This window comes from Aspergillus stella-maris (genome assembly GCF_047715825.1).
Source record: "Aspergillus stella-maris strain CBS 113639 unplaced genomic scaffold BDV14scaffold_24, whole genome shotgun sequence".
Lineage (NCBI taxonomy): Eukaryota > Fungi > Ascomycota > Eurotiomycetes > Eurotiales > Aspergillaceae > Aspergillus > Aspergillus stella-maris.
This window is the reverse complement of record NW_027396818.1, coordinates 86,288-112,899: the sequence shown is the minus strand read 5'-3', so window position 1 is coordinate 112,899 and position 26,612 is coordinate 86,288. Positions and strand designations below refer to the sequence as shown.

The 26,612-nt window shown below is 51.3% G+C and overlaps 9 protein-coding genes across 9 annotated transcripts; 5 read left to right on the top strand and 4 right to left on the bottom strand.

Moving 5' to 3' along the window:
- Window positions 1-2,610: 2,610 nt before the first annotated feature.
- Window positions 2,611-3,525, top strand: BDV14DRAFT_199703 (uncharacterized protein; the record flags this gene model as incomplete). Its single annotated transcript, XM_073773340.1, has 3 exons — window positions 2,611-2,634; window positions 2,728-3,004; window positions 3,077-3,525. The coding sequence occupies 3 exons, from the start codon at window positions 2,611-2,613 to the stop codon at window positions 3,523-3,525; spliced, it is 750 nt and encodes a 249-aa protein (XP_073628570.1).
- Window positions 3,526-7,378: 3,853 nt separating this feature from the next.
- Window positions 7,379-8,951, top strand: BDV14DRAFT_53272 (mannitol-1-phosphate 5-dehydrogenase). Its single transcript, XM_073776975.1, has one exon. The coding sequence runs from the start codon at window positions 7,613-7,615 to the stop codon at window positions 8,777-8,779; it is 1,167 nt and encodes a 388-aa protein (XP_073628569.1). The 5' UTR covers window positions 7,379-7,612; the 3' UTR covers window positions 8,780-8,951.
- A 172-nt stretch (window positions 8,952-9,123) lies between these two features.
- On the bottom strand, window positions 9,124-10,057 carry BDV14DRAFT_199701 (enoyl-CoA hydratase/isomerase family protein; the record flags this gene model as incomplete). The annotated part of the gene is made up of 2 exons (XM_073773339.1): window positions 9,124-9,725; window positions 9,781-10,057. The coding sequence occupies 2 exons, from the start codon at window positions 10,055-10,057 to the stop codon at window positions 9,124-9,126; spliced, it is 879 nt and encodes a 292-aa protein (XP_073628568.1).
- Window positions 10,058-10,259: 202 nt separating this feature from the next.
- On the bottom strand, window positions 10,260-12,601 carry adaB (chromatin-binding transcription regulator ADA2). Its single transcript, XM_073768575.1, has 3 exons — window positions 12,136-12,601; window positions 10,654-12,048; window positions 10,260-10,596 (listed from the first exon to the last, which is right to left on the bottom strand). Exons 1-3 carry the CDS (start codon window positions 12,226-12,228, stop codon window positions 10,528-10,530), a joined length of 1,557 nt encoding a protein of 518 aa, XP_073628567.1. The 5' UTR covers window positions 12,229-12,601; the 3' UTR covers window positions 10,260-10,527.
- Window positions 12,602-13,224: 623 nt separating this feature from the next.
- Window positions 13,225-15,718, top strand: BDV14DRAFT_53216 (serine/threonine-protein kinase). Its single transcript, XM_073776974.1, has 6 exons — window positions 13,225-13,357; window positions 13,448-13,591; window positions 13,644-14,403; window positions 14,459-14,874; window positions 14,928-15,292; window positions 15,355-15,718. The coding sequence occupies exons 1-6, from the start codon at window positions 13,336-13,338 to the stop codon at window positions 15,550-15,552; spliced, it is 1,905 nt and encodes a 634-aa protein (XP_073628566.1). The 5' UTR covers window positions 13,225-13,335; the 3' UTR covers window positions 15,553-15,718.
- A 995-nt stretch (window positions 15,719-16,713) lies between these two features.
- On the top strand, window positions 16,714-22,463 carry BDV14DRAFT_53210 (uncharacterized protein). The gene is made up of 2 exons (XM_073776973.1): window positions 16,714-17,778; window positions 17,831-22,463. Exons 1-2 carry the CDS (start codon window positions 16,815-16,817, stop codon window positions 22,279-22,281), a joined length of 5,415 nt encoding a protein of 1,804 aa, XP_073628565.1. The 5' UTR covers window positions 16,714-16,814; the 3' UTR covers window positions 22,282-22,463.
- Window positions 22,464-22,679: 216 nt separating this feature from the next.
- On the bottom strand, window positions 22,680-24,114 carry BDV14DRAFT_172350 (40S ribosomal protein uS9). Its single transcript, XM_073768574.1, has 4 exons — window positions 23,940-24,114; window positions 23,813-23,835; window positions 23,384-23,455; window positions 22,680-23,318 (listed from the first exon to the last, which is right to left on the bottom strand). The coding sequence occupies exons 1-4, from the start codon at window positions 23,983-23,985 to the stop codon at window positions 23,028-23,030; spliced, it is 432 nt and encodes a 143-aa protein (XP_073628564.1). The 5' UTR covers window positions 23,986-24,114; the 3' UTR covers window positions 22,680-23,027.
- A 143-nt stretch (window positions 24,115-24,257) lies between these two features.
- BDV14DRAFT_172349 (mitochondrial 54S ribosomal protein uL13m) lies at window positions 24,258-25,242 on the top strand. Its single transcript, XM_073768573.1, has 3 exons — window positions 24,258-24,365; window positions 24,479-24,839; window positions 24,912-25,242. The coding sequence occupies exons 1-3, from the start codon at window positions 24,345-24,347 to the stop codon at window positions 25,052-25,054; spliced, it is 525 nt and encodes a 174-aa protein (XP_073628563.1). The 5' UTR covers window positions 24,258-24,344; the 3' UTR covers window positions 25,055-25,242.
- Window positions 25,243-26,563, bottom strand: BDV14DRAFT_172348 (urate oxidase). The gene is made up of 2 exons (XM_073768572.1): window positions 26,231-26,563; window positions 25,243-26,160 (listed from the first exon to the last, which is right to left on the bottom strand). The coding sequence occupies exons 1-2, from the start codon at window positions 26,362-26,364 to the stop codon at window positions 25,392-25,394; spliced, it is 903 nt and encodes a 300-aa protein (XP_073628562.1). The 5' UTR covers window positions 26,365-26,563; the 3' UTR covers window positions 25,243-25,391.
- Window positions 26,564-26,612: the final 49 nt, after the last annotated feature.

Genomic DNA, 26,612 nt, shown 5'->3' with positions numbered 1-26,612 from the left:
CCATTACCGAGCAATGTCCCCAACCCATTCCATTGTGGGGTATGGGGGACGGAGCAAATGCGGAAACGTGGAGGGCGAGACGAATGAAAACGAACACTATCGCCGGTGCTGGGGAAGCTGGCGGTTAGAACTACCAAGAATGGTGATTTTTTGGCGAGAAGTTTAGCCGATGTTCACCCAGGATGGAGTTGGTTGTCTCCTTGGTGACATTGATCAGCGACAAAGTGGCCTGACTTGGGAAGACCATGGTAGAGCCGGCACGAGGCCGACTCCATAGGAAAGCTGGGAGACTGGGAGACTGGGAAATTGTGGGGTGTGGAGTGCATTAGTGAGGAGAGTAGGGTTCCCCTCGGCAATACCCCGACTTTGCCTGTCCGAGGTCGCTCTCCAGCTTGACAGGGATTATCTCGCGCTTAGGCATAATCGACAACGTTATTGCTGACCGGTGCTAGTAGTAGCACGAACACCTTCTCCAAAGATACTCATCTCCGGGGCGCAAACTCGTCGAGCAATGACGCGCATTAGCAAGGCGATCAAATTCAGAGGGCCGGATATGGAATCAACCGTTTTGGCGGGGAGGATAACCCGCGCAACCCATTTAGCCGCCCATTCCATTTGGTAAGTGCAACAGCCGCAACCGGGGAAAACAACTGCGACCTGACTAGTTACAGAGTACGCTTGCAGAAATCAAGCTGGATCTTGTCGCCTAATGCCGCTTGTTATGCCCCATATTCCTGAGTTTGCTTAATTGGCTCCTGCGATAATTGTCGCGTCACGAGGTATTTCATGACCATGTCCAATATGGCATTTCATCCGATGTCTCCATGATACTATGAGGACGAGTATGTACCATTTGGCATGGTCTACTTGGCTTGGTCCTGCAGGATTCAGAGCTCATCCGAACCCCGGGACAACAAGGCTTGTCCCGTCCCAAGCCCGTGCGCCTAGCTCACAAGCATCTTGCGGCTTCGACCATTCCTTTTGCACGACGTCAACGCTATATGCGCTTGTGGCTTGACCTCCGTCCTATCAAGCAGCAGCCACAAAGCCATGGGTGTTCTTGTCGCGGTAGAGTTGCGTGACGGTGCCTATGCGTCGGTGGCTGTATGGTGCCAAGGCATTTGGAGACTGGTGTTCTATAGTACTAAGTTCGCTTGGCTCAGCGCAGGAGGCAATGATATCATGAGAATATTCCCGATGTATGCCCGATGACCGGAATACCGGTCTGAGCACTCGGTGGAAGGTTGTCATCGGCGACTCGGGATGCGAAAGGAGTTCTGTGGACAGTGGGCTGTGGACACGGATGACTCGGTGGTATCGGAGAGGCGCCGATATTTCGGGACGGGGACTTGGGGTATGGGGGTTGGGGATATTCCGGGATAGATCAGTCTCAGGGCTCTGCATACTCTGCGGTGTTTTGAGTGTTAGAGGACATCAATCTCGATTATTGCCAGTCTGCCTCAATCATCCCAGAGTGAGCACGAGTTACAGTATGTTGTCGAGATTTCTTTCCTCTGCCCAAGCATCCAAAGTGAAGTCTCTCTGAGTACAGCAGTGGGTGTTCACAGACATTACTGCCAATAACAGACGGCACTACTAAGAACTAGATATTTTAGTCCTGCTAAGTACGTGGTTGCCCGCGGGCAAGCACTCTGAGCGTTTTCTTGAACAATTACATCATGCTAGGTCCCGTCGGTAAACAAACTGCCGCAATTAGCTCGCTCTCAGATACGGTCTGTTTCTAGAATTTTTCTGTTGCACGCACAAACACTTAAGACCACTAAGGAGAAAAAAGAGATTGGACTTCTAGCAACACGCTGATCAACAATGCTCGAAGCCAGGATGCCAAGGGCTCAAAGGAATAGCGGTCTATCATCCCACCGCGAGTTTGACGTTGGGAACTTGGGGTTCAGCCTCCAGCTCAGAAATCCAGCTCCAACGTCTATATTCCCTGTTTCGGAAATGACGAGTCCCACATCTTTCTCCAGTTCAGTCAGGCGACCTGAGTCAAGCGCTCAACTGCAGAAGTGAATCGAAATGGCGGGGACGACCCACAACAATACCAAATACGAGGCGGCTTGCTTTTATCCAGCACCTGCTCCACAACAAATTTCGTTTCCAGGTATGCACGCGCATGCACACTCAACGTCTGTCAAATGTCATCTGTTTAATATGCGAGCCCGCAGTAGCTGACGGGGTCAACTAATGAGCTTTGCAGGAAGATGCCTCCATAGTCCCAATCCAGTACGACCCCGAGTGTCCGTTCAAGTACAACAATCTCGTGTACCGCGTCTCGCTCCCCGCACCGCTCCCGCTGCCACTTACCCCAGACCACAAATCCCGAGAAACGGCCGGCGCAAATGACGATGGGGAGCTCCAACCCGGCAGCGCTGCCATTCCCCCGGCACGAAAAATTTCATAATTCGTCTGACCAACCCGCAGGCAGAGGGGATGAACCATGATATCCGGGTGGAAACTGAAGTCGCTATCATTTCACTTGCTTCTAAAGCACTCGCTAGCTTCGACCCCGATGTTGTGCCCTCTGTTTATGGATGCGGGAGTGCAGCATGAAACAAGGGAATGTTGCAGGGATGAATTCTACAGGAATTCATGCCTGGTACATCGTTAGATGAGGTATTCGGGGACATGAGTCATGGAGAGAAAGCAGGCGCTTTTGCGCAAATGACTGCATTACTCAAGGCGCTACAGGAGTACTAACTCCCCCAGGATCTGGCCTTCGGCGGTGTGACCTTTGACGGAAAAGGTCACGTCGTGAGTACCGCGATGATGAGCGTAGGAGCGGGGCCATGGTCGTCATTCGAAGACTCCTTCAAAAGCCGACTGGCAGTAGCACTCCAAAAAGCAGACGCTAATTCACATATTCAAGGCTGGCGCGCAAACGACATTCGAGAGCGTCTAGACACCTTTCTTGAGCGTGGGCTTCCAGCACAATTTGAGTCCTTAAGCTCAAATGAAGAAATGACCATCATCCATGCAGATTTCAGTGAGTCGCAACTCGCGGATTCCGAGGGGCCTCCTAAGTTATTTTCTTAATTATCTAATTGTCTCCAACCAGGTCTTAGTAGCCTTCTCTACGACCCCACCACAAGGCGCATAATAGCCCTCCTAGACTACGATTTCGCATGCATCCTCCACCTCTCCTACGAATTTCTGCGCTCGTTTGACGGTGCAGGCGGCCAATTTCGCGGCTGGTCCGGCAACGAAGATACTGAAGAATTGGCGCTGCGTGAAGCAGAACTCCACGGTTTCCCGTCACCTCTACCGGAATCCACAGAGGACGAGATACAGTGGGAAGACGCGCTGGAAGAGGCACGTGTCAAGCGGCCCAGAGCAATAACGGGCATTGACAAGGCTGCGGATGTCGATGCGATCCTGAGAATGATCTTGCCTTGGCGGTTGAACAATGAGGATATTTTGGGGATGCAGAGCGAGGAGGTCATTGTCAAGTATAGGGCCCAGTGCGAAAAACAGCTTGGGAAAATGCTTGAGCGGCTGGGGTTCTAGGCGGCTTATACTTGGCTGGCTGAGCGGGATATAAGTCGTTTTCTTTCACCCGTGAACGACTCCGATCCTTTTCGTGCTCACAGCCATTGGACCCATTATTGTTGTCTGGAACTTACGGGGCCGGGTGTAGATCATAATATCTAGTTACTGTCAAGGTAGATGGGTAAGTATATCTGTCGACGTCCCAAGCAAACGATCCAGAGGCTAGACCGGGAACGAATAGATGGCAGAGCAAGCTCATGCTACCCAGGTAGTAGGTATTTAGATATCCTTATACACTCTCTGCGCAACTTACTTTTCAATCCGCCATGCAGTTCAACCCGATAGATTCTCCATTTTTCTCCATCAGCGCTGCTGCGGCCTGGACTTCTCTGTCTCATCTACAGTGGTGAGGGACTCGACTGATCTTTGCTTATTAAAATGATTGCAGTACATGCAGTGGACAGCACAACAGATAGGGACCAACGTGGGTACCTAGGTAGGTAGTCGTCGAATTCGTACGTCTCAACAAGCCAGCTGCATCGCTTTCCCGGCCCTGTCGCTTCTTCCCTCATCACCCACTGGGATCCAGCTCCGTCGCACCTTCCTGTCTAGTAGGTATCGGCCAGCGGTCGTTCCTTCCTAATTGGTATCCCTGTTTGCAGGGAAGGCGCGACCAGGCTGCATTCCGTCGCAACTTCCCTTTTGAATCTTCGGACGCTTCAGCAGCTCCGGCTGCGTTGAGGTCTTGCTTACTAAAATATCTGTTGGATCGAGGCAAGTACCTTTACTAGGTAGGTAATAGGTATACATCAATACCCATGGCGAAGCCTGCCACTAGGTAGGTGGGTAGGTAGTAAGTGTTCCCGTCTACTTTCTGGTGGCTCGGCCATGGTTCCGTTTGAGTACCTATCAATAACAGCAAGCGGAGTGTAAGGTGGGAAGTAGAATGCACCCTCTCAGAAAAGATTATTGAGACAGGTTCGGTGCGAACATCATGCTGCCTTCCATATATTAGCGGTGGACATCATGGGATTGGATATAGAAAACCTTGGTACCTACCTAGGTAAGTAGTCACACATAAGAAACTACAAAGGTATTCATGGGTAGGCAAGGTACTAGGTACGCAGACATTCTCTGTCCAATGTCCTCTGTAGAAACTGTATACGCCATGTCTGTACTCTGTACCCTTTATACCTAGGTGGATATCCGTCTTTTATGGTCTCGCCAGCCGTAGAGGCAAAATGATGATATTGATATATCTCGTAAGGTATGACATTGCTTGACAGGTATGTACCTACCTAACTTCTACCAGGCCAAGCCTATAAATAACCGATTAAAACAGAACTGAAGCCGAAGGTTCCGTTCTAGACGGGGCCGGGGCCGGCGTATTAGTATCTGGAGCTCATTCTTTTCAATCAAGCTAGAATAGAATACTACCTACTCAACCTTCTCGGGAAATACTATAGACCAGGTACTTTAAATATATTCTTCAAACAGAACCCCTCAAAGTTGACCCTACTCTAAACTTGCTACGGATTATCAAGCGGGTGGTAACCGGCCGTTTTCAGCGGTCGCTGACGGACTGCGACGGACTATCTATATAGATCCAACCGCATCTCATGTACCTGACGATCCCTCGTCGGGGCCATGCATTAGCCTGTCTTGAGCGACAAGGAGGTGAGCTCTGGGTTGCTGCGCTGCTGTGCCTAGGATTATGTTCAGGGCTTGTAAGAAAAATGTCACGAAGATTCTATGGAGATCGCGGGGTGATTCTGCTTGTAATCACTTTCTGACCTGAAGTTGCGTCCATGGTCCATGGATGTCGTGCATAGATAGTTGGTATGGACTATAGAGGTCCGCAGTGGGTCATAACTCATGAGTCTCCATAACTCCCATGAGTCTTTCGTGTGGCTAGGTAAACAAACATGAAGCCTGATGTACGTTTATCCTGGGTGCCTTGTTGTTTGTATACACAGGTTGAAGGTGAAATCAATATCGAGGATGGAGGGGTAAGTCAGTGACCCCAAACAATACCCCTCACGATCCCTGCAGTAGCGAGCAGCAACAACCAAACTTTGCCTTGATTCCATCGTCAAAGCAAGGAAGCCAGCGCATTCACTTGACCCTCGAGCCTCTAGGCGCTGAGTAGCGCTCTATTCAACCTGGTCAAAGTAAGACACATGAAGTTGAAACTTAAAGGAGGCAACCAACTCCTTCTCAAAATGGCGCAGTTATCCCAGCCATCATGATGATTGGACACCGGCCGATTCTACTCCGGAGAATCTCGATGTGAGAATGAACAAAGCCACTCAGAACCTGAAAGAACCTTGGAAAGGGCAACGGTAACGGTAACACTGCGCCTCCTCGAGCATCGGGCAGCAAAATCCGCGGTCCGCAGCGCAACAAAAGGAGAGGCATTTAGTTACCTACGATTGCCGTGCCTCACGATACTTCATAGACTAGGCAGGTAACTAGTCCCGAAGGGAGATTGAGCTCAGACCATTGTGGCTAGGTAAGGTGGACGTCGGGGGAATATGAGAGAGATGATTCGTGGGTTGAAGGGGGATGGTTCAAACCTTGGACGCATGGAGCATAGTCGGCCGTGAGTGATAACTTCTGAGACGCTAATGGGGTTCAAAGCCGGGATTCATCGAGAAAGGGCCACGATGGGAGCATGCAAGCGCGCAGACCTGCGTGGTCGTGAAGTGAGGCTATCAACGGCGCGGAATGTTTCGGGGATGAATGTCCGTCTCATGATGGGATTGGCCGAGGACAGCCGAGCTGCGCGGCGGGCACGGGCTGCGGTATGGGCGGACGTTGGGCTTCATTGTTTGTGTGCCTGGTAATAGGGATTCGATGGGGATTTGGGTGCACATAGAATGGTCGAGACGAGTCTGGGAAAACATGAAGCTATTCAGAGAAGACCAGAGAAATGCGACGAAGCGAACAGAAACGGCGCCGGGACTTGCGATGGAGTTGAGGTCCAACTGGCTTCGGACGGGCCCGTGTACAGTGGCCTGAAGAGCGCGTACATTGTTTCGCTATTGGCTGCGACTCTACAAAATGGAGAGTCAACAGGACCCACAAAAGACCCCGGAATGCATGTCAAAGAGCGCTGCAGTGGTTTGTCGCCGAGGGGTACTGCAAGGCCCAAGCGGTGTTTGCTGGCGTTGCGCCTTTTGAGATGGCATAGCAGAAGAGTTCCAGTCAATAATTGAGGCTATATTCTTCAGCCAACAGGGAATGACAGCGGATTTGTCGGGGTATGGCAGTGATATCAGCGGCAGCCTGAGGCAGCAATTATGTCACATGTGGAACCGGAGGGCAGGCCGCGATGACGTTACAGAGTCTCGACCACGGGCAAACATGACTTCAATCACCATTCTTTTGGGGCCTCGAGCCTGTGATTCTGGCCCAGCTCTAGCCAAAACAGGGTATCAAACGGTGGGGCTCACATCATTATCAGGAGGTTCCCAGGAACTGAACGTCATTATATGTCTAGCAACAGGCAATAGACAGTCAGGGTACAGTGTCCCCTGTCGGTACTCTCGGATAGACGGTTGCTACTTCCGTCAGGCCGCCAGCGCTGGGAATGTTGTACAAGCGGCGAGCATGACCAGACAGGAGTCGTGTTGAGAATGAAGGAACTATTCGTAGCTCAAATATTAATGTACTCTTAGTAGATTTGCTAACGCGACGGACTAGTCTTACTATAGCTGGGGCTAATCAGGGAGGGCGCATTGATGCAATACGTTATATCCCCACTCGGAGCCACAATCATGGCTGCATTTGCAACGGACTCAGCCTGCAGCTTTTCCAATCTGTTCCATCATTGGGCCTCACTTCTCTTTCGACTCACCGGTCCACTTGATGATCATTGTTTCTGTACCCTTCCGTCGTGCCTTCCTTGTTTGGCTGCCTCTTGTGTTCTTGTCCGCCAGCTATATAATACCCCTCACCCCTCGGCTTCGAGTTGCTTCCCTCACCATAACACATCCTCCAACCAACTCTCAACTACCAACTCCTCCTGTCTATAATATCCTCACATCTACCTACCTTTCTTCAAACCAACACTACTTCTCCAGTCTCTGCATAGGACTTCATCATGAGCGATCTCAAAGCAATTCACTTCGGTGGTGGTAATATCGGCCGTGGCTTCGTCGGAGAGTTCCTTCACGAAGCTGGCTACGAAGTCGTCTTTGTCGATGTTGTCGACGACCTCATCTCTTCTATCCAGAAGACCCCCACCTACGATATCACCGAGATCAGCGAAGACGGCGAGAATACCAAGACCATCGACAACTACCGTGCCCTCAACTCCAAGTCCGATGAATCTGAAGTGGTCAAGGAGATTGCTACTGCCGACATTGTCACCTGCGCTGTCGGCCCCAGAGTTCTTCAGTTCATCGCTCCTGTCATTGCAAAGGGTCTCGAGTCTCGTGAGAAGAAGACTCCTTTGACTGTCATTGCTTGCGAAAACGCCATCAACGCCACGAGCACTCTCCGCGGACACATTGAGAAGAAGACCTCTCTTGAGAATCTTGACGACCGTGCCGTTTTCGCCAACTGTGCCATTGACCGCATTGTCCCCAACCAGCCCCCTAACAACGGACTCAATGTCCGCATTGAGAAGTACTGGGAGTGGGTTGTTGAGCAGACACCATTCAAGAATGCCGGTGTCGACATTCCCAAAATTGATGCTATTCACTGGGTAGACAATCTCGACCCCTACATCGAGCGCAAGCTCTTCACCGTCAACACCGGACACGCCACGACCGCCTACTACGGCCGCCTTGCCGGCAAGAAGACTATCGCCGATGCCCTCAAGGACGACTACATCCGCGAGACTGTCCACAATGTCCTTGACGAGACCGCCTCTTTGATCATCAACAAGCACGGTATCTCAGAAAAGGAGCAGAAGGAATATGTCGACAAGATCGTCGGCCGTATCGCCAATCCATACCTCGAGGATGGAGTCGAACGTGTGGGTCGTGCTCCACTCCGGAAGCTCTCCCGCGAGGAACGCTTCATCGGCCCTGCAGCTCAGCTTGCCGAGCGTGGACTGAAGTTTGATGCTCTCCTTGGTGCTATTGAGCAGGCCCTGCGCTTCCAAAATGTTGACGGTGACGAGGAAAGTGCCGACCTTGCCAAACTTCTCAAGGAACAGTCGGCCGATGAGGCTACCAAGAGCCTGACCGGCCTCGAGACCGACCACCCACTGTACTCCCACGTTTTTGAACGTGTGAGGACCGTTCAGCAAGAGTCCAAGTAGGATCAACACCCCATCAGTTGTCGCAAGCACAACACTACCTCCCTTTCTTATCTCGTTTCGAACCCAAACTTACCTGCTATGAAGTCCGACTCGAGCACGGATATGAAGGTCCCCGGGCGAGTTTCTTTCCAAACGACGTTGAACATGTCTGACCGCTGGACGGAACTTGAATGTGCATGGGATATGGCGAATCACGGGTTTATGTACTATGAATTTTCGGTTTAGCGTTACGATTGTATGTAATTGCTTAGATGCAGAGCACTAAGCTAATGAATAACGACTTAATCTCGTTGATCTTCATTGTGTTGGTCTTGTAGATATTGTAGAGACTGTATAGTTGACATCTACAGCTTACTCTCTTTCCATACTGGCTTCCTTTTTTCCACAAAAGCCTTTAGACCCTCCTTGATATTCTCCCCAGCATTCAACTTCTTTTCCCACCCCTCAGCAAGCAACCTACTTGCCTCTTCAGCCCCTAACCCCTCCCACCCCATCTTCACCCCCTCCCGACTAACAATCACAGCATCAGGACTATTCCCCGCAATAACCCCCGCAACCTCAATCGCCCTCCTCACAACCTCCCCATCCCCATCCCCACCCGCAACAACCTCATTAACAAACCCCCACCTCTCCGCCTCCCGCGCACTCACTCGTCTCCCCGTAAGCACCATCTCCATAGCCCTCTGCTTCCCTATCGTCCGTACAATCCGCGGTAATGCGCCTGCCCATGCAACGACGCCCCGCTGGACCTCGGGGAACCCGAAGAATGCACCCTCTGAGGCGATGACTATATCTGTGTTCGTGATCATTTCGCACCCGCCGCCTAGACAGAGCCCGTTTACAGCTGCGATAATGGGTTTTTTGCCGCTACGCCTGGACAGGCCGCCGAATCCGGAACTGGGTGGAAGGTTTCGGTCTGTGTTGCTGGAGACGCTGGCGTTCCATTCTATCACCATATATACGAATTAGCTAATATTTCATATATCAAGATATCAAGATACCGAGAAACAAGGAAAGGATTGAGAAGGTGGATAAGATACCCTTCAAATCAGCCCCCGCGCAAAACGCCCTCCCCTCCCCCGTTATAACCCCCACGCGTATTGACGGCTCATCGTCCATCCATTCCCATATGCGATGTAATTCTGCGTGGCCGGCGGAGTTTATGCTGTTTAGAGCTTTGGGTCGGGAGAGGGTTACGAGGAGGATGGAGTTATTGGGGGAGGGGAAGGTGAGTTTGCTGTATTGAGGCGAGGGGGGTGGTGTTTTGAATTGGGACATGGTTGGTGGGAGGGGAGGTAGATTAATTGATTCCGCATTTGGAAAGGAGCTTGGAGGGAGGAGGACTAGTGAGGTAGAGTATTTTGGCATGTTCATTTGCTTTAGCTAACTTGGAATTGAGCTGGCGGGGGGTGGAATTGGATTGCCGAGGTTGGGATGGTGCGGAGAAGGACCCGTTCATTCAGTGACAGAAGGGTTGTCTGGGGAAGATATATATTTTTAGAACGCAACACCGGCATCTACACACTAAGTTCTTCGACCATGGATCAAGTATATTCAAGTGCGTCAGAAAAAAGAATCTAATTCATACTCCGTCCAGAACTAGTAGTTTGTACTCGTAACAATTCGTGTTGGTTCAACGCCTACAACTCCCCACTCCGTCCTCTCCTCCCCCTGTACTTATATACAGTAGAACAAACAACCTTATCTAACCCAACAAAACAAAACCCAAATAGCCAAAGATGATTTGGCTAACCCTTATTTATCCACCCGCTATGCACCATGAAATCGAATATCCGACTTGATTTGTTGCCGTCGATCTGCGTGAGTAGCCTGTTAGCTGTGTCTGCGACGTGATGTTACATGATTAGACTTACCTTGCAGAGAGCGCGCGCATCTTTCTTCTTCAAATTTCCGCCCGCTTTCATTGACTCTTTGAGCAGTGTCTCCTTGATTACCAGGTATGGCTTCGGTTGGACGTGCAGAATGTCGCAGAGCTCAATCTCCTCTTTCGTGAGGAGGTGAAGGTCCGGCGCGCCTTCACTCTCCAGCTTCCAAGGAATGACTCCGTTCAAAGGCTGTATGACGAACTTCGTCTTAGCTGATTGAGGCGTTGCTGCGCCGTCGCCGTTTGCGGCAAATGCACGGTCAAAGTCGTTGAGGGGGACACTGGGTTCAGGTGCTTTCGTCGGTGTCCCGGCGGCTTTTTGTAATCGGAGAGGCAGCTCTGGGGTGGTGAGTTGATTGGCGGCGGACGGCTGTTCGGGCTGTTGGTTTTGCTTGGGGCGTGTGCTGGCAAATCGGTCGAATGAGCCTTGGGGCACGAGGCGCTGAGCGCGCTGCTGTTTCTCTTGCTCATATTTCTCTCCTCCCTTTAGGTCGCCTATGCCCATCTGCCGCCATTCCTGTAGTTGTGAAATGGCTAGCCGGAGGTTGTGCTCATATTCTAGGCCTTTGTTGAACTCTTCAAAGTCGCTTTGGTTCATCATTCGCGCGAAGGGCTTGGCCTTGTTTAACAAGTCTCGCTCTTCCTTTGTGCGCTTCTTCTCGATGGCCGTATTCTTGCGGTATTCGAGGAGGTTATGTTCGAATAGGATCTTCTTGCGCTCTGTTCGGGCTGTGAGGCGCGTGTTGTAGATGTCGACCACCGTCATCTTCAACTCCATCTCCGCATCGGTCTCACCGTTGATGGTCTCGCCTGCACCGGGCTCGAAGGTCATGTGCTGTACAGCTTCCTCGGCTTCGTTCAAGAACTCTGTTTCGAACTCCAGTCGTCCCGGCATATAACCTTGAACCTCGTGACAAGCCGGTACACTGGCCGTCGGCTTCTGCTTCGGTGTGGTTGGAGGAGCTGCCTTGGCTGCATCTTTACGTTCCTCAATGCGTCTTTTCTTCCGAGACTGGAATTCTTCCTTAGAGATTGAGTCTTGGAGACGCGTATCATCCGGATCGGCGCGCTCAGGTAGAGGGAAGTTGGGACTGTCGACATATGTGCTCAAGTAATGGTCGCGGACTTCCTCTTTTGTTCGATACCCTCCGATATGGTCCGCGATATCGGCCCACGAACCTAACCCATAGATCTCCGCGCCTTCCAAGAGCAGGAGCTCCTCGTCGGCGCCCCAATCACCCTGGAAGATAGGCACGGAGTTTTGTTCTATAACTTGGAACGGATGCGTAGACGGGTCGTGATTTTTTGATTTCTCTCCGGCGGCGAAACAGGGGACACATAGATCGTATTCATGGCAGGAGGGGTGGGCGCATGATATGCGAACCTAATGACGGCATAGTGTTAGCAAAATCGATAAAGCCATTTCAGCGCAAAACAATATCACCCTTCAGCAATTCCTCAAGTAACTTACAGTCGACGTCACGTCCACAGAGCAGACATCGCAATGATATTTGGTGCCTGCCTCTGTACCGCGCGTAGCGGTCTTCTTTCGTATTACACCCATCGATCCCGGGGGCCTTTCATCCTCCGCTGTTCCCGGATCCGTTGCGACGAACTGAACGCGCCCTCCAGTAAGGATAGAGGGCTAAATCGGGCGTGTTCAGGGGTATAATGGGGTTGATGACCGCCGCTGTTCAGACAAAGGGATGCTTGATGTCTCCGCAGCTGACTAAGTGGAGATGCACCTCGCAGGTCAGACGGCGATATGGTTCGTAGGGCTGGACGGATCGCCTAAATAGGAAACTTTTGAACGAAGATGGTGGACAAGGGTTGGGTTGTTTGGTTGTGGTTGGCTATGAATTCTTGGTCTCAGTGAATTGTCAGTGCTCACTCAGTTGAGAAAGCTCACTGTCGCGGCAGCAGCCCCCAACCTGGAGTCAACCGCATTTCCGACTTGTGGGTGGTGGCTGTGCACCGGTTGATTGTGCTTGGCAGGTTCCGCACAGCCCCTGTGGTACCTCTGCCTGAGAATTCTGGCCATACTTGCCACCTTTCTCAGGCTCCCAGGCAACACTCCGGTGGCCATCCAATGACAGGCAGCGCAGCCACTCAGTGTTCCCCTCTCTTTGTCTCTCTTGTTCGGGAAAGCCGTCGATTTCCCCTCTTCAAGTGCTTCAGCCTCCATCAAGTTCAAACTCTCTCCGTGACTCGATCTCTGTCTGATTACTTGTCCCCTGCAACTCCTCCTGTTGAAGTTCTAGATATGCTTCTCTAGACTTCTTGCATACTGTCACCTCTGCGTCTGTCCCATTCCTCGGACTTGTCCTTCCCTCTGTTCCCCCCTGTCGGGCCTCAATCGCTCGTGCCAGTTCCTGATCGTCCCTGTCGACCTTTCGCTGTGTGTTACTCCGTACTGCTGACTGCTGTGGCTGTGGCGGTCTTTCTGCATCTCAATTTCTCGTTTACGGTCAGACTCAGCGCCGAAGACGTGCCTCCTTATCGTCTCGTCTCTCTTTTCTTCCCTCTCATTCCAGATCTTGTCTCCGCTCTCTTTCCACTTTCCTCTTTACCCCGAGGTCTGTGTTTGACTCCCCAGGGTCTTCTTCAATTCGTTTCTTATCCAGGATTATCCCCCCTCCTCCCTTGATACACCAGACCGCCGCTCGTCACCATGTCCTGGAAAATCACCAAAAGTATGTTTAGTTGGTCTCCCATATCTCCCCTAGGTACCCCCTCTCCTTTACGTGGCTTCACACTAACCTCGTCGTCTCACCACCATCTAGAACTCAAGGAAACGCACCTTGCTCCTTTAACACAAACCTTCACACGCTCTTCCTCCACATCTACAATTAAGGGTGAATCCGGAGAGGAAACACCGGTCGCCCCGCCGACCCCCAGCATTTCGTCAGCCAGCTCCAACGGAATCGGTATGTCTCGAATACACCAAGTCAAGTTTTATAAGTATCTAACAGTAAAAAGCCGCCTCAGAATCACTCGTCTCCCCTCCCGTGGCCCCCGTCCAGCCTGGTATTCTCATCGTTACCCTCCACGAAGGTCGCAGCTTCGCGCTTCCGCAGCATTACCAACAAGTTTTCAATTCTCACATTCAAAATGGCTATGGGATGCGCCCCAGCTCCTCGTCGTCCCACTCAACACAGTCCCAGTCTAGCTCATTTGTGAGCACTCGACCCCAGTCGACAAGCTCGGGCATCAACTCTGCCCCGACCATCCACGGTCGTTACTCGACCAAATACCTTCCCTATGCTCTCCTCGATTTCGACAAGAACCAGGTGTTCGTCGATGCTGTCTCAGGGAACCCGGAGAACCCGTTGTGGGCCGGTGACAACACTGCATTCAAGTTTGACGTATCCCGTAAAACCGAGTTGAATGTCCAACTTTACCTCCGCAACCCTGCCGCTCGCCAAGGTGCTGGCCGCAACGATGACATCTTCTTAGGTGCAGTCAAGGTGCACCCGCGATTCGAAGAAGAAGCGCAGCCTTACGTCGACGACCCCAAGTTGAGCAAGAAAGACAACCAGAAGGCTGCCGAAAAGCATGCCGCCAACGAACGCAGCCTTGGTCAACTGGGAGCAGAATGGCACGACCTTCAATTCGGTGCTGGTTCAATTCGCATCAGCGTCAAGTTTGTCGAGAATAAGGCTCGCAGCATGAAGCTGGAGGATTTCGAGTTGCTAAAGGTTGTTGGTAAGGGTAGTTTCGGAAAGGTCATGCAGGTCATGTAAGTGCTCACCGAGTCAATAATTGGTCAAGTTCTACGGCTAACAAACCCCAAGGAAGAAGGATACCGGCCGTATTTACGCCCTCAAGACCATCCGCAAAGCGCACATCATCTCGCGATCGGAAGTCACGCACACTCTCGCCGAACGATCAGTCCTCGCCCAGATCAACAACCCGTTCATTGTTCCCCTCAAATTCTCTTTCCAATCACCAGAGAAGTTGTATTTTGTTCTGGCATTCGTGAATGGTGGAGAGCTCTTCCACCACCTTCAGCGGGAACAGCGCTTCGATGTCAACCGCGCCCGTTTCTATACCGCCGAGTTGCTCTGCGCGCTTGAGTGCTTGCACGGCTTCAAGGTCATCTACCGTGATCTGAAGCCTGAGAACATTCTTCTTGACTACACTGGGCATATTGCTCTTTGCGACTTCGGGCTGTGTAAGCTTGACATGAAGGATGAGGACCGCACAAACAGTAAGGCACTCTGATGTCATTTCTATAGGTCAGATCGACTAACATAATTATAGCTTTCTGTGGAACGCCCGAGTATCTCGCGCCCGAACTTCTTCTAGGACAAGGATACACCAAGACTGTCGACTGGTGGACCCTGGGTGTACTTCTCTACGAGATGTTGACTGGTCTGCCACCATTCTACGACGAGAACACAAACGATATGTACCGCAAGATTCTACAGGAGCCCTTGACTTTCCCAAGTAGCGACATCGTTCCCCCCGCCGCTCGGGACCTTCTTTCTCGACTACTTGACCGTGATCCCAACCGCCGTCTTGGTGCCAATGGTGCTGCCGAGATCAAGTCTCACCACTTCTTCGCCAATATCGACTGGCGCAAGCTGCTTCAGAGGAAGTATGAGCCGAGCTTCCGACCCAACGTGGTATGTTACAACGTCCTCGGTCCCCGGTATAGCCAAGCATCTGGTTGCTAACAGATTTCTAGACTGATGCTCGCGACACCAAGAACTTCGACGACGAGTTTACTCGGGAAATGCCCAAGGATTCATATGTCGACGGACCCATGCTCTCTTCGACACAACAACAGCAGTTCGAGGGTTGGTCGTACAACCGACCCGTCGCCGGTCTCGGCGATGCAGGCGGCAGTGTCAAGGATCCTTCCTTTGCTAGCATCCCTGAATAGATCGCTTCTCCGCAACGTCAGTGACGGACTTGCTGAGCCAACCACACAACGTGACGGGCTCAAGACAAACAAATTTATATCTCTTGTCCCGATCTATGCATGCATTTTACTGCTGTCTATGCATATCCTGCCACTTACGCCAAATTCCCTGTCTTTTCTATCTGTCGTTATTCCCCTCCATTTTCCGGGAATTGTTTTGTTCTCTCTTGTTCCGGATATCATTTCTGGTTGGATTAGTTCGTGGCAGTGATTTCAGTTTGAGCGAGTCATTTTCTCTCCATTTCCGCTGTTCATTTATTCTTGCATCAAAGATACATTCAGGCAGGATCCTATGCAAATCATTCTCACATGTCTTCTGCACATGCACATCTACCTATCCTGGTGCTTGGCCTTTTTTTCCTGGCTGGTTCAAGCTAACCACCAGGTCTCTTTCTTCTCGCCGATCTGCTGGTCTGGTCTATCCAACCCGGCTTCCTTGAAGCCGCACATTCGCTACAGGAAGCAATCTACATGAGCTAGAGTATTGTCTCAGAGTCGATTCCACCCCGGATCCCCTGTCGTTATTGTGATTTATTTTCCTCTGTTCTCTTCATTTCCTTTCCTTTCCCCATGCTTTGGTTTTTGTCGATCTCGAGTTCAATCTCCCCAGGTGGGTTTCTTCAAGTGCACTAGGAGGGCTCCAAGTTCAAGCAATTTGCGGAATATATGTATGGGTGATTCTTGAAATGGCCGGTTCATAGACCAATAACAAGGAGTTGTTTGTAACACCTATAGTTGCTTTTTTTTGTAGCTTTCCCGTCCAAGGCGTATATCTTATTCTGAGTTTAAAGCTGAATTGGCATTGGAGGAGAGTAGATGCATCTTTTAGTAATTGTTTGAGGACATTATCTGGGACCTAGGGTTTAGAATAACTCCATTTACCTTTTATACAGGATCGCGGGCTCTCTCTCGCTGACAACGTCCAAGTACGTACTAATATTAGCCCGTGGCTGTGGGCTAGCGCCAATCAACACGAACCGCTTACATGGTACGCTGCCGCTGCACCTGGCAGCGGGCTAACACCTGGTCTAGCCATTAGGGTCGGACTCAGCCTCGTCTCGCAGTCCGCACGCCACACCATGCTGTGGTAATGGGGCTGGAACGAATAGCGAGATTATAACAACTAGCACGCCGGCCGCGGTGGTAGACCTTTGCGGCTTGGGCCTTCAAAATACCTATCGGAGAATACACCAGTGAATAATTAGAGATAACGCTTCGACATTATGCTCTCGCACGACGACTACACAGTGGGGTGGGTTTGCGCCCTCCCGCTAGAGATGACAGCGGCGATAGCCATGCTGGACGAAACACACGTTCCGCTGTCACAGCCAGAAAGCGACAACAACGGGTACGCATTAGGTTCAATCGCGGAGCATAATGTCGTTATTGTTTGTCTCCCGACGGGGATCTACGGGACTGTCTCGGCGACCACGGTAGTTTCGCAGATGCTGCCGACGTTCCCGCGGCTGAGGTTCGCGCTGATGGTCGGTATTGGAGGTGGAATTCCTGGGTCCGGGCATGATATTCGGCTTGGGGATGTGGTTGTTAGCAAGCCGACGGGGTCGTGTGGGGGTGTTGTGCAGTATGATTTTGGGAAGGCGCTGCAGGGGGGTGGGTTTGAGCAGACGGGGAGTCTGAATAATCCGCCTCAGGTGCTTTTGACGCATATGTCACTTTTACAGGCGACTATGGCCGAGTCGAAAGATGGGTTCATCTATTCCTTAGTGCAGGGGGTTTTGGACAAGCGTTCGCAGCTGGTGGAGGGCTTTGGTTGCCCTGGCCCGGAAAATGATGTCTTGTTCGATGCGGTGTATCCTCATGATGCTGGTGCAGACTCAAACGGCACCTGTAAGAACTGTGATCCAAAGCAGAGGGTGAAACGTGACCCACGGAAGTTCTTGGGCCCTAGGGTGCATTATGGGACAATCGCTTCGGGAAGCCAAGTGGTGAAAGACTCCAAGATGCGAGATCGCCTGGCTAAAGAACTCAACATTATGTGCTTTGAGATGGAAGCAGCCGGAATGATGAATTTACTCCCTTGCCTGGTTGTCCGGGGCATTTGTGACTATTCCGACTCGCACAAGATTAAAGACTGGCAGGGCTATGCAGCACTGACTGCTGCCGCATACTCGAAATTGCTATTGTCAACGCTGAAACCCAGGATCTTGCATCATATCAACAACTCAAGTAAGCAATGCTGCGTACCCCAGTATCCGAACGAAGTTCTAACGGGCCACAGCAAGGGGCGAGATGACCCCGGAGAAGAAAGCCTGCCTGAACAGCCTCTTCCTGTCAGACCCAGAGGATGACAAGAGCAACTTAAAACGTCGCAGAGGCGAGCGAGCACCAGACACATGCAGCTGGATTTTCGATACTGAAGAGCTTCAAGATTGGCTCGGCTTGACAGACAGTACCCCCCGGTCCAGCCTAGGGTTCGTAAAGACTAAGGCTGACATCTGTTCGAACGTCCTTTGGTTGCATGGAAATCCTGGAACAGGAAAATCGACCATGGTCGTCACATTGGCTGAGGAATTGCCCAAGAAGCCCTACTTTGACAACCTCAAGACCCTGGCTTATTTCCTTTGTGACTCCAGTTCAGCTCACAGACGCACGGCCGTCTCGATCTTGCGAGTGCTCTTGTACCAGCTCATCAAGGGACAACCCGAGCTCATCGAACTACTGTTCGAAAAGTACCAGGAAAGACACGATGGTCTCTTCACGTCCTTTGATGCTCTGTGGTCACTACTCATGGATGTCGGAAGAGACGTGGTCAGCGGCGATAAATACTGCATCATCGACGCTATCGACGAGTGCGAGCCCGAATCGCAGGGTATGCTTCTGACACAAATAAACCAGACATTCAAACGACCAGATCTGGAAAATGACTTCCACCTTCATATCCTTGTCACAAGTAGACCGTATCCGGAAATTGGACGCTATTTGAGTCACTTCAGGAACCAGAACTTATCGCAGTACGACCAAGTGGCGAAGGATCTTAAGCTATTGATCAAGTCGAAGGTCGAAGAATTGAGCACAAAGAATCGCTACTCAGAGAAGGTTGCAGCAGAGGTTGCAGAGATTCTCGAAGATAAGGCGGAAGGAACGTTCCTCTGGGTTGGAATAGCGTGCACTGAGTTGGAGTCCGTCCAGTCAAGGGTTGCCGTGAAGACTTTGAAGGAAATGCCTCGTGGCCTGCACTCTCTATACCGTAACCTTTTAGATACGGCACTAACCCATAGTGGTGAGAATAGCAAGATGATTCTGCATATGATGAGCGTCGTCGCAATCTCCCAACAGCCGCTCAGTGTCACTGAACTGTCTGTGGCTTGCGACCTCTATCCAGATGAGGATGAAGAAAGCCGCCTCAACTTCACCCATGACGATATTGACCTATGTCGACTTATGGTAGTTGTGCAGGATGGTATTGTCCGTCTGCTGCACAAATCTGTGAAAGACTTCCTGCTCCGCAAGGGAGGCGAGGATCCGCACCTTGTTGATGACATGATGGCACATGCGACACTCGCCTATCGCTGCCTAGACACCTGGCTGCAGCATTGCGAATATCTGCTCAAAACCAAGGAGCAAAAAGTGCTTCCAAATATCGATTTCCTTCCTTATGCGGCCCAGTATTGGGGAGTCCATGCTCACCACGCGATGTCAGAGTTCCGAATTTTGAAACAGCATGAAAGATTCTTCCGTGCTAAATCGCCAGAGAGAATAGAATGGGTTGATAGGCTCGAGTTCATTCTGGATCTGCCCAGCAATCATGAAGGATTCACCACATTGCATATGGCAGCTTTATTCGGGATCCGCTGCTTGGTCGATTTTGCGTTCGAGGAAATGAGAGAATCCTTCATGTTTGGCAAGTGGTTAAAGGTTCAGCCACGATATGATGACGCGCAGTACAAGGATTATGGTGTACCATCGCCTCTCGAGGTTGCCGCGACACATGGTCAGAGTGAAGTAATGGATATACTCCTGAAGAGAAAGACGGACAAAATGATTGTATCGGCTCAGGTCATGGAAGTGGCAGCGATAAATGAAGATAATGGTGAGGAGATGATGAAACTCCTTCTTTCACATAAAGCTCAAGTCAACGAATCCGTTTTCATAGCCGCTGCCGGGAACCGCTCCCATGGCGGCGCAATCATGTCGATGTTGCTGGATCGTGGATGGGGGCTGACCAGTCAAGGGAAACGAGCAACTGCAGATGCCAAAAGCGGGCGACTCGCGGAGCTCACAGAGCTAGTCAATACAACGCATCATGCTGGCGGACCTACTATCACTCAGAAGGTCATCAACACTGCGGCAAAGAATAGGGGGAGCGGAACCGCGATCATGACCAAGATACTGAGCAAGTTAGGTCATGAACTGCTGGTAGACGATGAGGCCATGGAGGAGATGTGCGCAAATCTCGAGCCAAGCGCCTTCCAAACCCTCCTGCATCAGAAAGAGGGACAAATCCCGCTGACTCTTGGCTTGATTCTTTCTGCCTTGCGCAATGCTTCCGCAGCTGATGAGATGATGGCTGTTCTTCTTGACCAGTGCAACACCCATGAAATGCCAGGTCAGGATATTCTGGACAACATATGCGGCCGTGTGGGAACTGCAGTCATCAACAAGTTTTTAGATGGTCAAGAGAAGAAATTGACCTTGACGGGGGCAAATGTCATGTCGGTAGCCTGGGACTCAAAGCGGGAAGAAGTGCTCGAGGTTTTGCTGGAACGGTGTTTGGTTGAGGATTGGTCTCATCTTGCTATTCCGATTTGCATCAACTTCAGCCCGGGCATTGTTCGCAAAATACTGGATACGTTCGAGGCGATCAACGTCACGACACATGTTATTAGGGCCATAGCAGGGAGAGGGGACAACCATGTCCAGGAAGTGATGAAGGTCATTTTGCGCCATCCTCAAATGACCTTGGCCGAAGAAGAGATCTCATACATGTGCCAGCTATTCGACGTCGATGTCATTCAGGTCCTGCTGGAACACCAGGTGATCAATATTACGCTGGACTTACTCACAAGTATGGACCTAAATGGGGCGAAAAAAGATATCATGATGACATTGCTTCAGCATGGTGGCGGAGAACGCTTGGAGCGGGCTGTCCTATTGATGATTTGCAAAATGTTTGACTGGGAAGTCATAGAGCTCCTTGCCCAAAGGCAGGACGTCCTGGAGATAGATCACGATCTGATAAACGCCTGTTCTTCCAACAAGGAGTACGGCCATGATGCGATGAGCGTAATAATACGCCAGTCTGACCCTGCATCGCTTGGGACGGAGCTGATTTCTATGATTTGCCGCCTATTCAGCGCTCAAGTCGTCGACCAGTTGCCCAAATTCAACGTATGCAGCGAAATCGTTCATGCAGCAGCTAACAATTTTTTCTATGGCAGAGAGGTGGTATCACTGCTCTTCCGCAGACACAGTGGTCGTGTTCAATTAGACCATGGAGCAATTGCCGCGGTATACGATGTGTTTGCGGATGACTTGAACACAACTGAGTTCCTCCAAACTCGTATTGCAGCCCCGTCACACGTATATACTGAGAATGAGTTGGCAGACTTGATTGCAAGAGGTCCTGAAGGCTCTGCAATAGCATTCAGTAACTGTGATGCAAATACTATTGCCGCAATGCTCGATCGATATAAAAACTGCTTGACGGCAGGAGAGGCTATCCTGTCTGCTGCAAGTAATGAGTTCAATGGGAAAGACGTGGTACAGCTCCTTCTGCGGAGGTTCAAAGGCCAGTACCAGCTGGAAGAGGCTATGTTTAAAGCTGCTGCTGCAAACGAATTCGAGGGAACGGGCGTGATGGAGGTACTCCTAGACTGGGAGGAGAGCAGTTCCGCAATCTCAGAGAATGTTGTGAAGGTGGCTGCCTCAAACCAGCAGAGCGGCTATGACTTGGTCGTGCTCCTCATATGCCGATGCGAGTGGGATATCTTCACAGACGAGGTGCTTAAGGCGGCCATGACCAATACCCAAAGTGGCAGGCAAACAATCACTTTGCTAGTACACCAGAGTACTGAATCCACAATTCATATTACCGAGAGTCTCATCAGGATAGCCTCAGCGACGCATGCAGACGATGTGCTCGCGATGCTCTTTTCATCTCAGCGAATCAATCTGCAAATACAGCAGAAGGCCCTGGAACTAATGTGTCTATTGTTCAATTTCCGCCTTGTTGACTTGCTGCTCGAGCAGTATAAGGGCCAAGTCAAAATAACCGACGAAGTCATTGCAGCAGCTGCAGCGAATAGTTTGTACGGCGATCAAATGTTGGACTACCTCTTGAAGCGGCAAAATCCTCCGTCACCTCGGGAAGTCGAGCTAGCCCTTGAGGCAGCAGCCGCCGCTGATGAAGTAGACACCGTCGCTTTTCTTCTGAACGAGTACCATCAACAAGAAACTGTCTCCGAGGATCTCGTGTGCGCGGCAGCTGGAAATAGGTGGCGGACAAGTCAGGTATTATCAATGCTGCTGCGCGCGAACATTCCAATCACGGAAAAAGTACTCATCGCGGCTGCCCGTGGTGGATCGGATACGTTCTCGGCTTTGCTGCGTTGGCGAGACGAGCTTCCCATTACAGATGCTGTTTTGCAGGCGGCATCAGACAATGAGTGTCTGAATGAGCATGAGTTGGGCTTGCTGCGGCAGCGGTACTCGGCACAAGTTGGGCCTTGAACCAGGTTTTGCGACAGTGACCAACAGAGCTTCTGAAATGATGTGTATCTCAGCGCGGGTCTGCTGAACGCTGGAGCATCAGCGGTTGATATGAACTGGAAGACTGGCGAAGGCGACGTTAGTCAAAGCATAATGAGTAGGCTGCCATTGACCATGGACCAAAGTCTTTTTGAATTGAAGTTGGTGTGCTTGACTTGGAATGCAACGAAGACGACCGGGGTCACTGAGCTTTGTGTTGGATAAAAGGTGGATGGTTCACGGCTACCCCGTCACGTGTTACCAAGTTTATAGAATCTTACTTCACCCTACAAGACTGCTTAGGCAGGAGGAACTGCTATATCTAGAGCAAAAACAGCCGAGCTAATGGCGGTGCAATCAGTTTGTCCTCAAGTCAAGAAGGTACGCAGTTGAAGAAGGGAAATTGGGTGATATTCATAGAGCTGGCCTATACTAATCCAGTCAAGACAGAGCCAGTATCGCACCATAATCCCACAACCCCTACTGCAACAACCAGAGGTCGTACATAAACCCTCCGGTTGCCCAGCGGGCCACGACACATCCATCCCCGTCCCCATTCATTACCTCACGGTTTTCCGGAGGTAGTGCCAGATCATCTTTACCACAAATTGATTCACCATAAGATCCCATGAAAAATCTTTTTTTTAATTCCGTAAAGAGAATAGACACATAGATAACAGAAGCTTCCAACCCCCTCCAAAGCGCCCAGCAACACACATGCAAGACACTTAACGGTAGGACTTCTGGTACCTGGCGCGAGCACCACGACCACCGAACTTCTTGGGCTCAGCACGGCGGTTGTCGGCGACGAGGAGCGTGCGGTCGTACTGGACGAAAGCCTGCTTCAGCTGGTTCTTAGAGTGCTCATCGACGTACTTCTGGTAGTAGGCGACGAGGGACTTGGCGATGGCTTGACGGATGGCGTAGACCTGGGAAGTTTGACCACCACCGGAGACACGGACGCGGATGTCGACACCGGCGAACTTGTCGGCACCGACGATGAGGACTGGCTCGTAGGCCTGTTGCAGACGTGTTGTTAGAGAGTGCTTGGAGGATGGTGAAAAATGTATGTTTGCTGGCGTACCTTGAAGCGGAGAATCTCAGGCTGGACCAGAGCGAGGGGCTGGCCGTTGACCTTGATGAGACCCTTGCCTTGCTGTTTGGGAAGTTAGCGTTTGATTCCAACATTCGCGGTGCGTGTTCGAGATTGAGATCGTGTTGGGTTTGAATCGTGCGAGGGTTCCGGTTGCGGCTGGGTTCAAAGTCTGTCTGGCGTGCGATGGGTGTTGTAGCAAAGACATTCGTTTCCCGTCTCCTTCCACTTTGTCGCTATTCTGTTGTGTTGTTCCTTCCAGTTCGAATCGTACCAGCAACCCATTTTTCCACCATATATAGTCGTCCCAGCCAAGTCCCGCACCGCACATATCCAGACCAGACCGAATCCAAAACCGAACCGAAACCCAGGCGCTGACAATGACGAGCAAAAACGATGCGAGCGAGGGTAATTTCATACCTTGCAGTGGGCGACAGCGGTAGCTAAATAATTTCAACGCGATCAGCCTCAATCCAATGCACAACCAAACCCAACATCAAAATATTCCTTCCATCGATATCATTTTCTCGAGCTGGGAAAAGCTTACCCGTCTTCTTCTTGCCGAAGCATTGCACACTCGGGACGGAAGCCATGGTGAATATATGGCCCTTGTCGGTGTCGAAGGGGGGAGTGTGCTGGGTGGATTTGGTGGGTTGAAGTTGTCGTCGTCGTGCACACTTTCTTCTGCTCGACGGGGATTGATCGGGCGCAATAATCCGTGCGGGTGGAATTCGCTTAGTGCTGCGCTAGTACTTTTTGGTAGTTAAGTGGTAGGGCTTGCTCTTTGATCACGTGGTTGAAGCTGGGCGGTTTCGGTAGGCAGGTTTCTCCGGGCGCCGGGCTGGCAGACTCCGCGGCCGCAAGTCTGGATATCTGAGGTCTGCTCTGCTAAGGCTATATCAAGTCAATCAAGGTGCACCGTTGAGCTCCGCCGGTGTGCAAGTTATTCAAGATGTCGCAGACTGTTGGAAGGGTATGCTTTCTCCTTCACTATACTCATCAATCCCAGTCCATTATGATCCCATCCGCTGCAACCTCCGCAGTTCAAAAAAGTTCCAACAGCTAACATCATGACCACCCATACAGACCCGCCTCGCCTACTCGCGAACATGGCACCACGTTGACGTCGGCACAGACGGGCGCAGCCTGGGCCGTCTCGCCACCTCAATTGCCCTCATCCTGATGGGCAAGAACAAGCCGATCTACGACCCGTCGACCGACTGCGGTGACTACGTCGTTGCCGTGGGCTGCCACGACCTGCGCACGACGGGCAAGAAGCGGTTCCAGAAGCTCTACTACACGCATAACACACGTCCCGGTAGTCTGCGCAGCATGACGATGGACAAGATGTTTGAGAAATGGGGTGGTGGTGAGGTGCTGCGTCGCGCTGTTAGGGGGATGTTGCCGAAGAACAGACTTAGGGATAAGCGGTTGGCTAGGTTGAAGAGTATGTTTTATCTCTTTTCTTCCGTGCTTCTGGTCTATTTGCTTGGGGAATGTATAACTAACAGGCTTACAGCATTCGAGGGCCTCGCACACCCTTACGAGAAGAACATCGTCCGATTCGGAGAATCGACGCCCTCAAAGATCGGCGCGTTACCGGAGGTGCAGCAGGCTTTTCGGCAGGCCAAGGCCGCGGGCCCGGCTCCCACCGTGCCATAAGTGTGGCTGTTAGTATGAGTGAGTGAATAGGGGTCAGGTTCCGGTTCATCGGGGCCGCACTGTTTTGATTTGATTGCTCGGCTACTTAGATACCAGCGGCATATACTGTATTCTATTCTGTGTATCACATTATGTATGATGTTTTATCTAGCGCATGGGTGGGAGTTCAAATGTTCTATATTCTCAGTTGTCATTTTCCAGCTCACTAAAATACGTACGAAGGTCCTGCTAGACACTATTATGGTGTTTGTTCAAGAGGTATAAAATGCCATTCCTGTCCCGCTATATACAAATCACAAACGCCTGTCCTACATACACAAGATCTAGACCATTTAGTCTATAGCTTAGCCTTGGACGACCGGCCAACAGTGCACTTGATCAGCCCATTAGGGTTGGTCTGCGGAACGAAAACCTCAGCGTCCTTGTCGGTGTTCTTAATCCCCTTGTGCCAGCTCAGATCAACCTCGAAGTAGTGCTTGTTCGGCAGCACGTACTCGACCGTCTCGAGCAGCGGCTGCTTGGCCAGGATCGCCTCGCCCATGTTGTACATCGTCGCCTGGACACTGGCGCTGTTCTCCTCGGCGAAGGTCTTCAGCGTAATTTCCCTGGCGGCCGTCCATGTCTCGTCGAAGTTAGACACCTTGCTCTTGACGTCGTCGAGACCGCTGAATCTCTTCCAAGCCCAGGTAGCCTCGACGTCGGTACTGAGAATACGATCCCATACTTCAGGGAGGGTAGTGTACTCATCGCGCACGAACGAGTGGAATTGTGAGCCGGTGCTCTTGAGCACAGTGAGCTTTTTGATGGAAGACTTGATGTCGATGCCCTTGCCCTCGTAGACAGAGACCGCGACGTTACGAGTTTCCTCGCTGTCGCGGATGAAGGAGTGTGGGTGTGGTTTGCCGTTGACGTTCAGGCGGGTCCAGCGGTGCGTGATGATTGTGGTGTGCGCGGCGTGGATGTGGCTGTAGGTGTTGATGAAGTGGGTGCCGATGATAGAGCCGAAGAGCTCAGGGGGTGTGACGGGGTTCTGCTTCGCGAGGATGAAGATGGTGTTCTTGATGGAGTCAGTTGCGACGACGACGCTGTTGTCGGCTTTGGTGTAGCTAGATGTACATATGTTAGTTTCTTTGTTCCTCTGATACTGGAGGATGTAGAGAGGTAAGAGAAGCTCACGAAGTCTCGATATCACCCTCAAGAAGACAGCAGACGGTCATTTCGACCACGGTCTGGACACCGGTCTTCTCGTCCTTGTGGACTTTGTAGACTCGGACATTGTCCTTTCCATAGCGGGCAGCGGCGACAGTCATGGTGGAGGCGATGCGATAGCGGATGTCTATAGACAAGGGACAAGGAATAGCAAGGAAACCGGAAACTCTGGAGGTAGAAATAAGTTCCTGCGAAGCCCGAGAGCAGATCCCGGACCTTTTAAAGAAGCCGGGAGAGACAATGGACGAGGGATGGGCTGATGAGGACTTATCGGCCACCTCCGAAGCCCGCAGTTCTAGCCGGCCGCAGCCTCCCAGCTTTATCTTATCAGTCCGCGGAGCACCCCAAC

Excerpts from the sequence above, each read along its gene's own strand:
- BDV14DRAFT_53272 (XM_073776975.1), top strand. The coding sequence starts at position 7,613 with ATGAGCGATCTCAAAGCAATTCACTTCGGTGGTGGTAATATCGGCCGT.
- adaB (XM_073768575.1), bottom strand. The coding sequence starts at position 12,228 with ATGGGTGTAATACGAAAGAAGACCGCTACGCGCGGTACAGAGGCAGGC. Across the intron at positions 12,049-12,135 it reads CTGTGGACGTGACGTCGACT|GTTCGCATATCATGCGCCCA; the intron begins GTAAGTTACTTG and ends TGCCGTCATTAG. Across the intron at positions 10,597-10,653 it reads ATGCGCGCGCTCTCTGCAAG|ATCGACGGCAACAAATCAAG; the intron begins GTAAGTCTAATC and ends CTACTCACGCAG.
- BDV14DRAFT_53216 (XM_073776974.1), top strand. The coding sequence starts at position 13,336 with ATGTCCTGGAAAATCACCAAAA. Across the intron at positions 13,592-13,643 it reads AGCCAGCTCCAACGGAATCG|CCGCCTCAGAATCACTCGTC; the intron begins GTATGTCTCGAA and ends AACAGTAAAAAG. Across the intron at positions 14,404-14,458 it reads GGAAAGGTCATGCAGGTCAT|GAAGAAGGATACCGGCCGTA; the intron begins GTAAGTGCTCAC and ends ACAAACCCCAAG.
- BDV14DRAFT_53210 (XM_073776973.1), top strand. The coding sequence starts at position 16,815 with ATGCTCTCGCACGACGACTACACAGTGGGGTGGGTTTGCGCCCTCCCG. Across the intron at positions 17,779-17,830 it reads GCATCATATCAACAACTCAA|CAAGGGGCGAGATGACCCCG; the intron begins GTAAGCAATGCT and ends AACGGGCCACAG.
- BDV14DRAFT_172350 (XM_073768574.1), bottom strand. The coding sequence starts at position 23,985 with ATGGCTTCCGTCCCGAGTGTGCAATGCTTCGGCAAGAAGAAGACGG. Across the intron at positions 23,836-23,939 it reads CTTCGGCAAGAAGAAGACGG|CTACCGCTGTCGCCCACTGC; the intron begins GTAAGCTTTTCC and ends GAAATTATTTAG. Across the intron at positions 23,319-23,383 it reads CTGAGATTCTCCGCTTCAAG|GCCTACGAGCCAGTCCTCAT; the intron begins GTACGCCAGCAA and ends CGTCTGCAACAG.
- BDV14DRAFT_172349 (XM_073768573.1), top strand. The coding sequence starts at position 24,345 with ATGTCGCAGACTGTTGGAAGG. Across the intron at positions 24,366-24,478 it reads TGTCGCAGACTGTTGGAAGG|ACCCGCCTCGCCTACTCGCG; the intron begins GTATGCTTTCTC and ends CCACCCATACAG. Across the intron at positions 24,840-24,911 it reads GCGGTTGGCTAGGTTGAAGA|CATTCGAGGGCCTCGCACAC; the intron begins GTATGTTTTATC and ends ACAGGCTTACAG.
- BDV14DRAFT_172348 (XM_073768572.1), bottom strand. The coding sequence starts at position 26,364 with ATGACTGTCGCCGCTGCCCGCTATGGAAAGGACAATGTCCGAGTCTAC. Across the intron at positions 26,161-26,230 it reads GAGGGTGATATCGAGACTTC|CTACACCAAAGCCGACAACA; the intron begins GTGAGCTTCTCT and ends ATGTACATCTAG.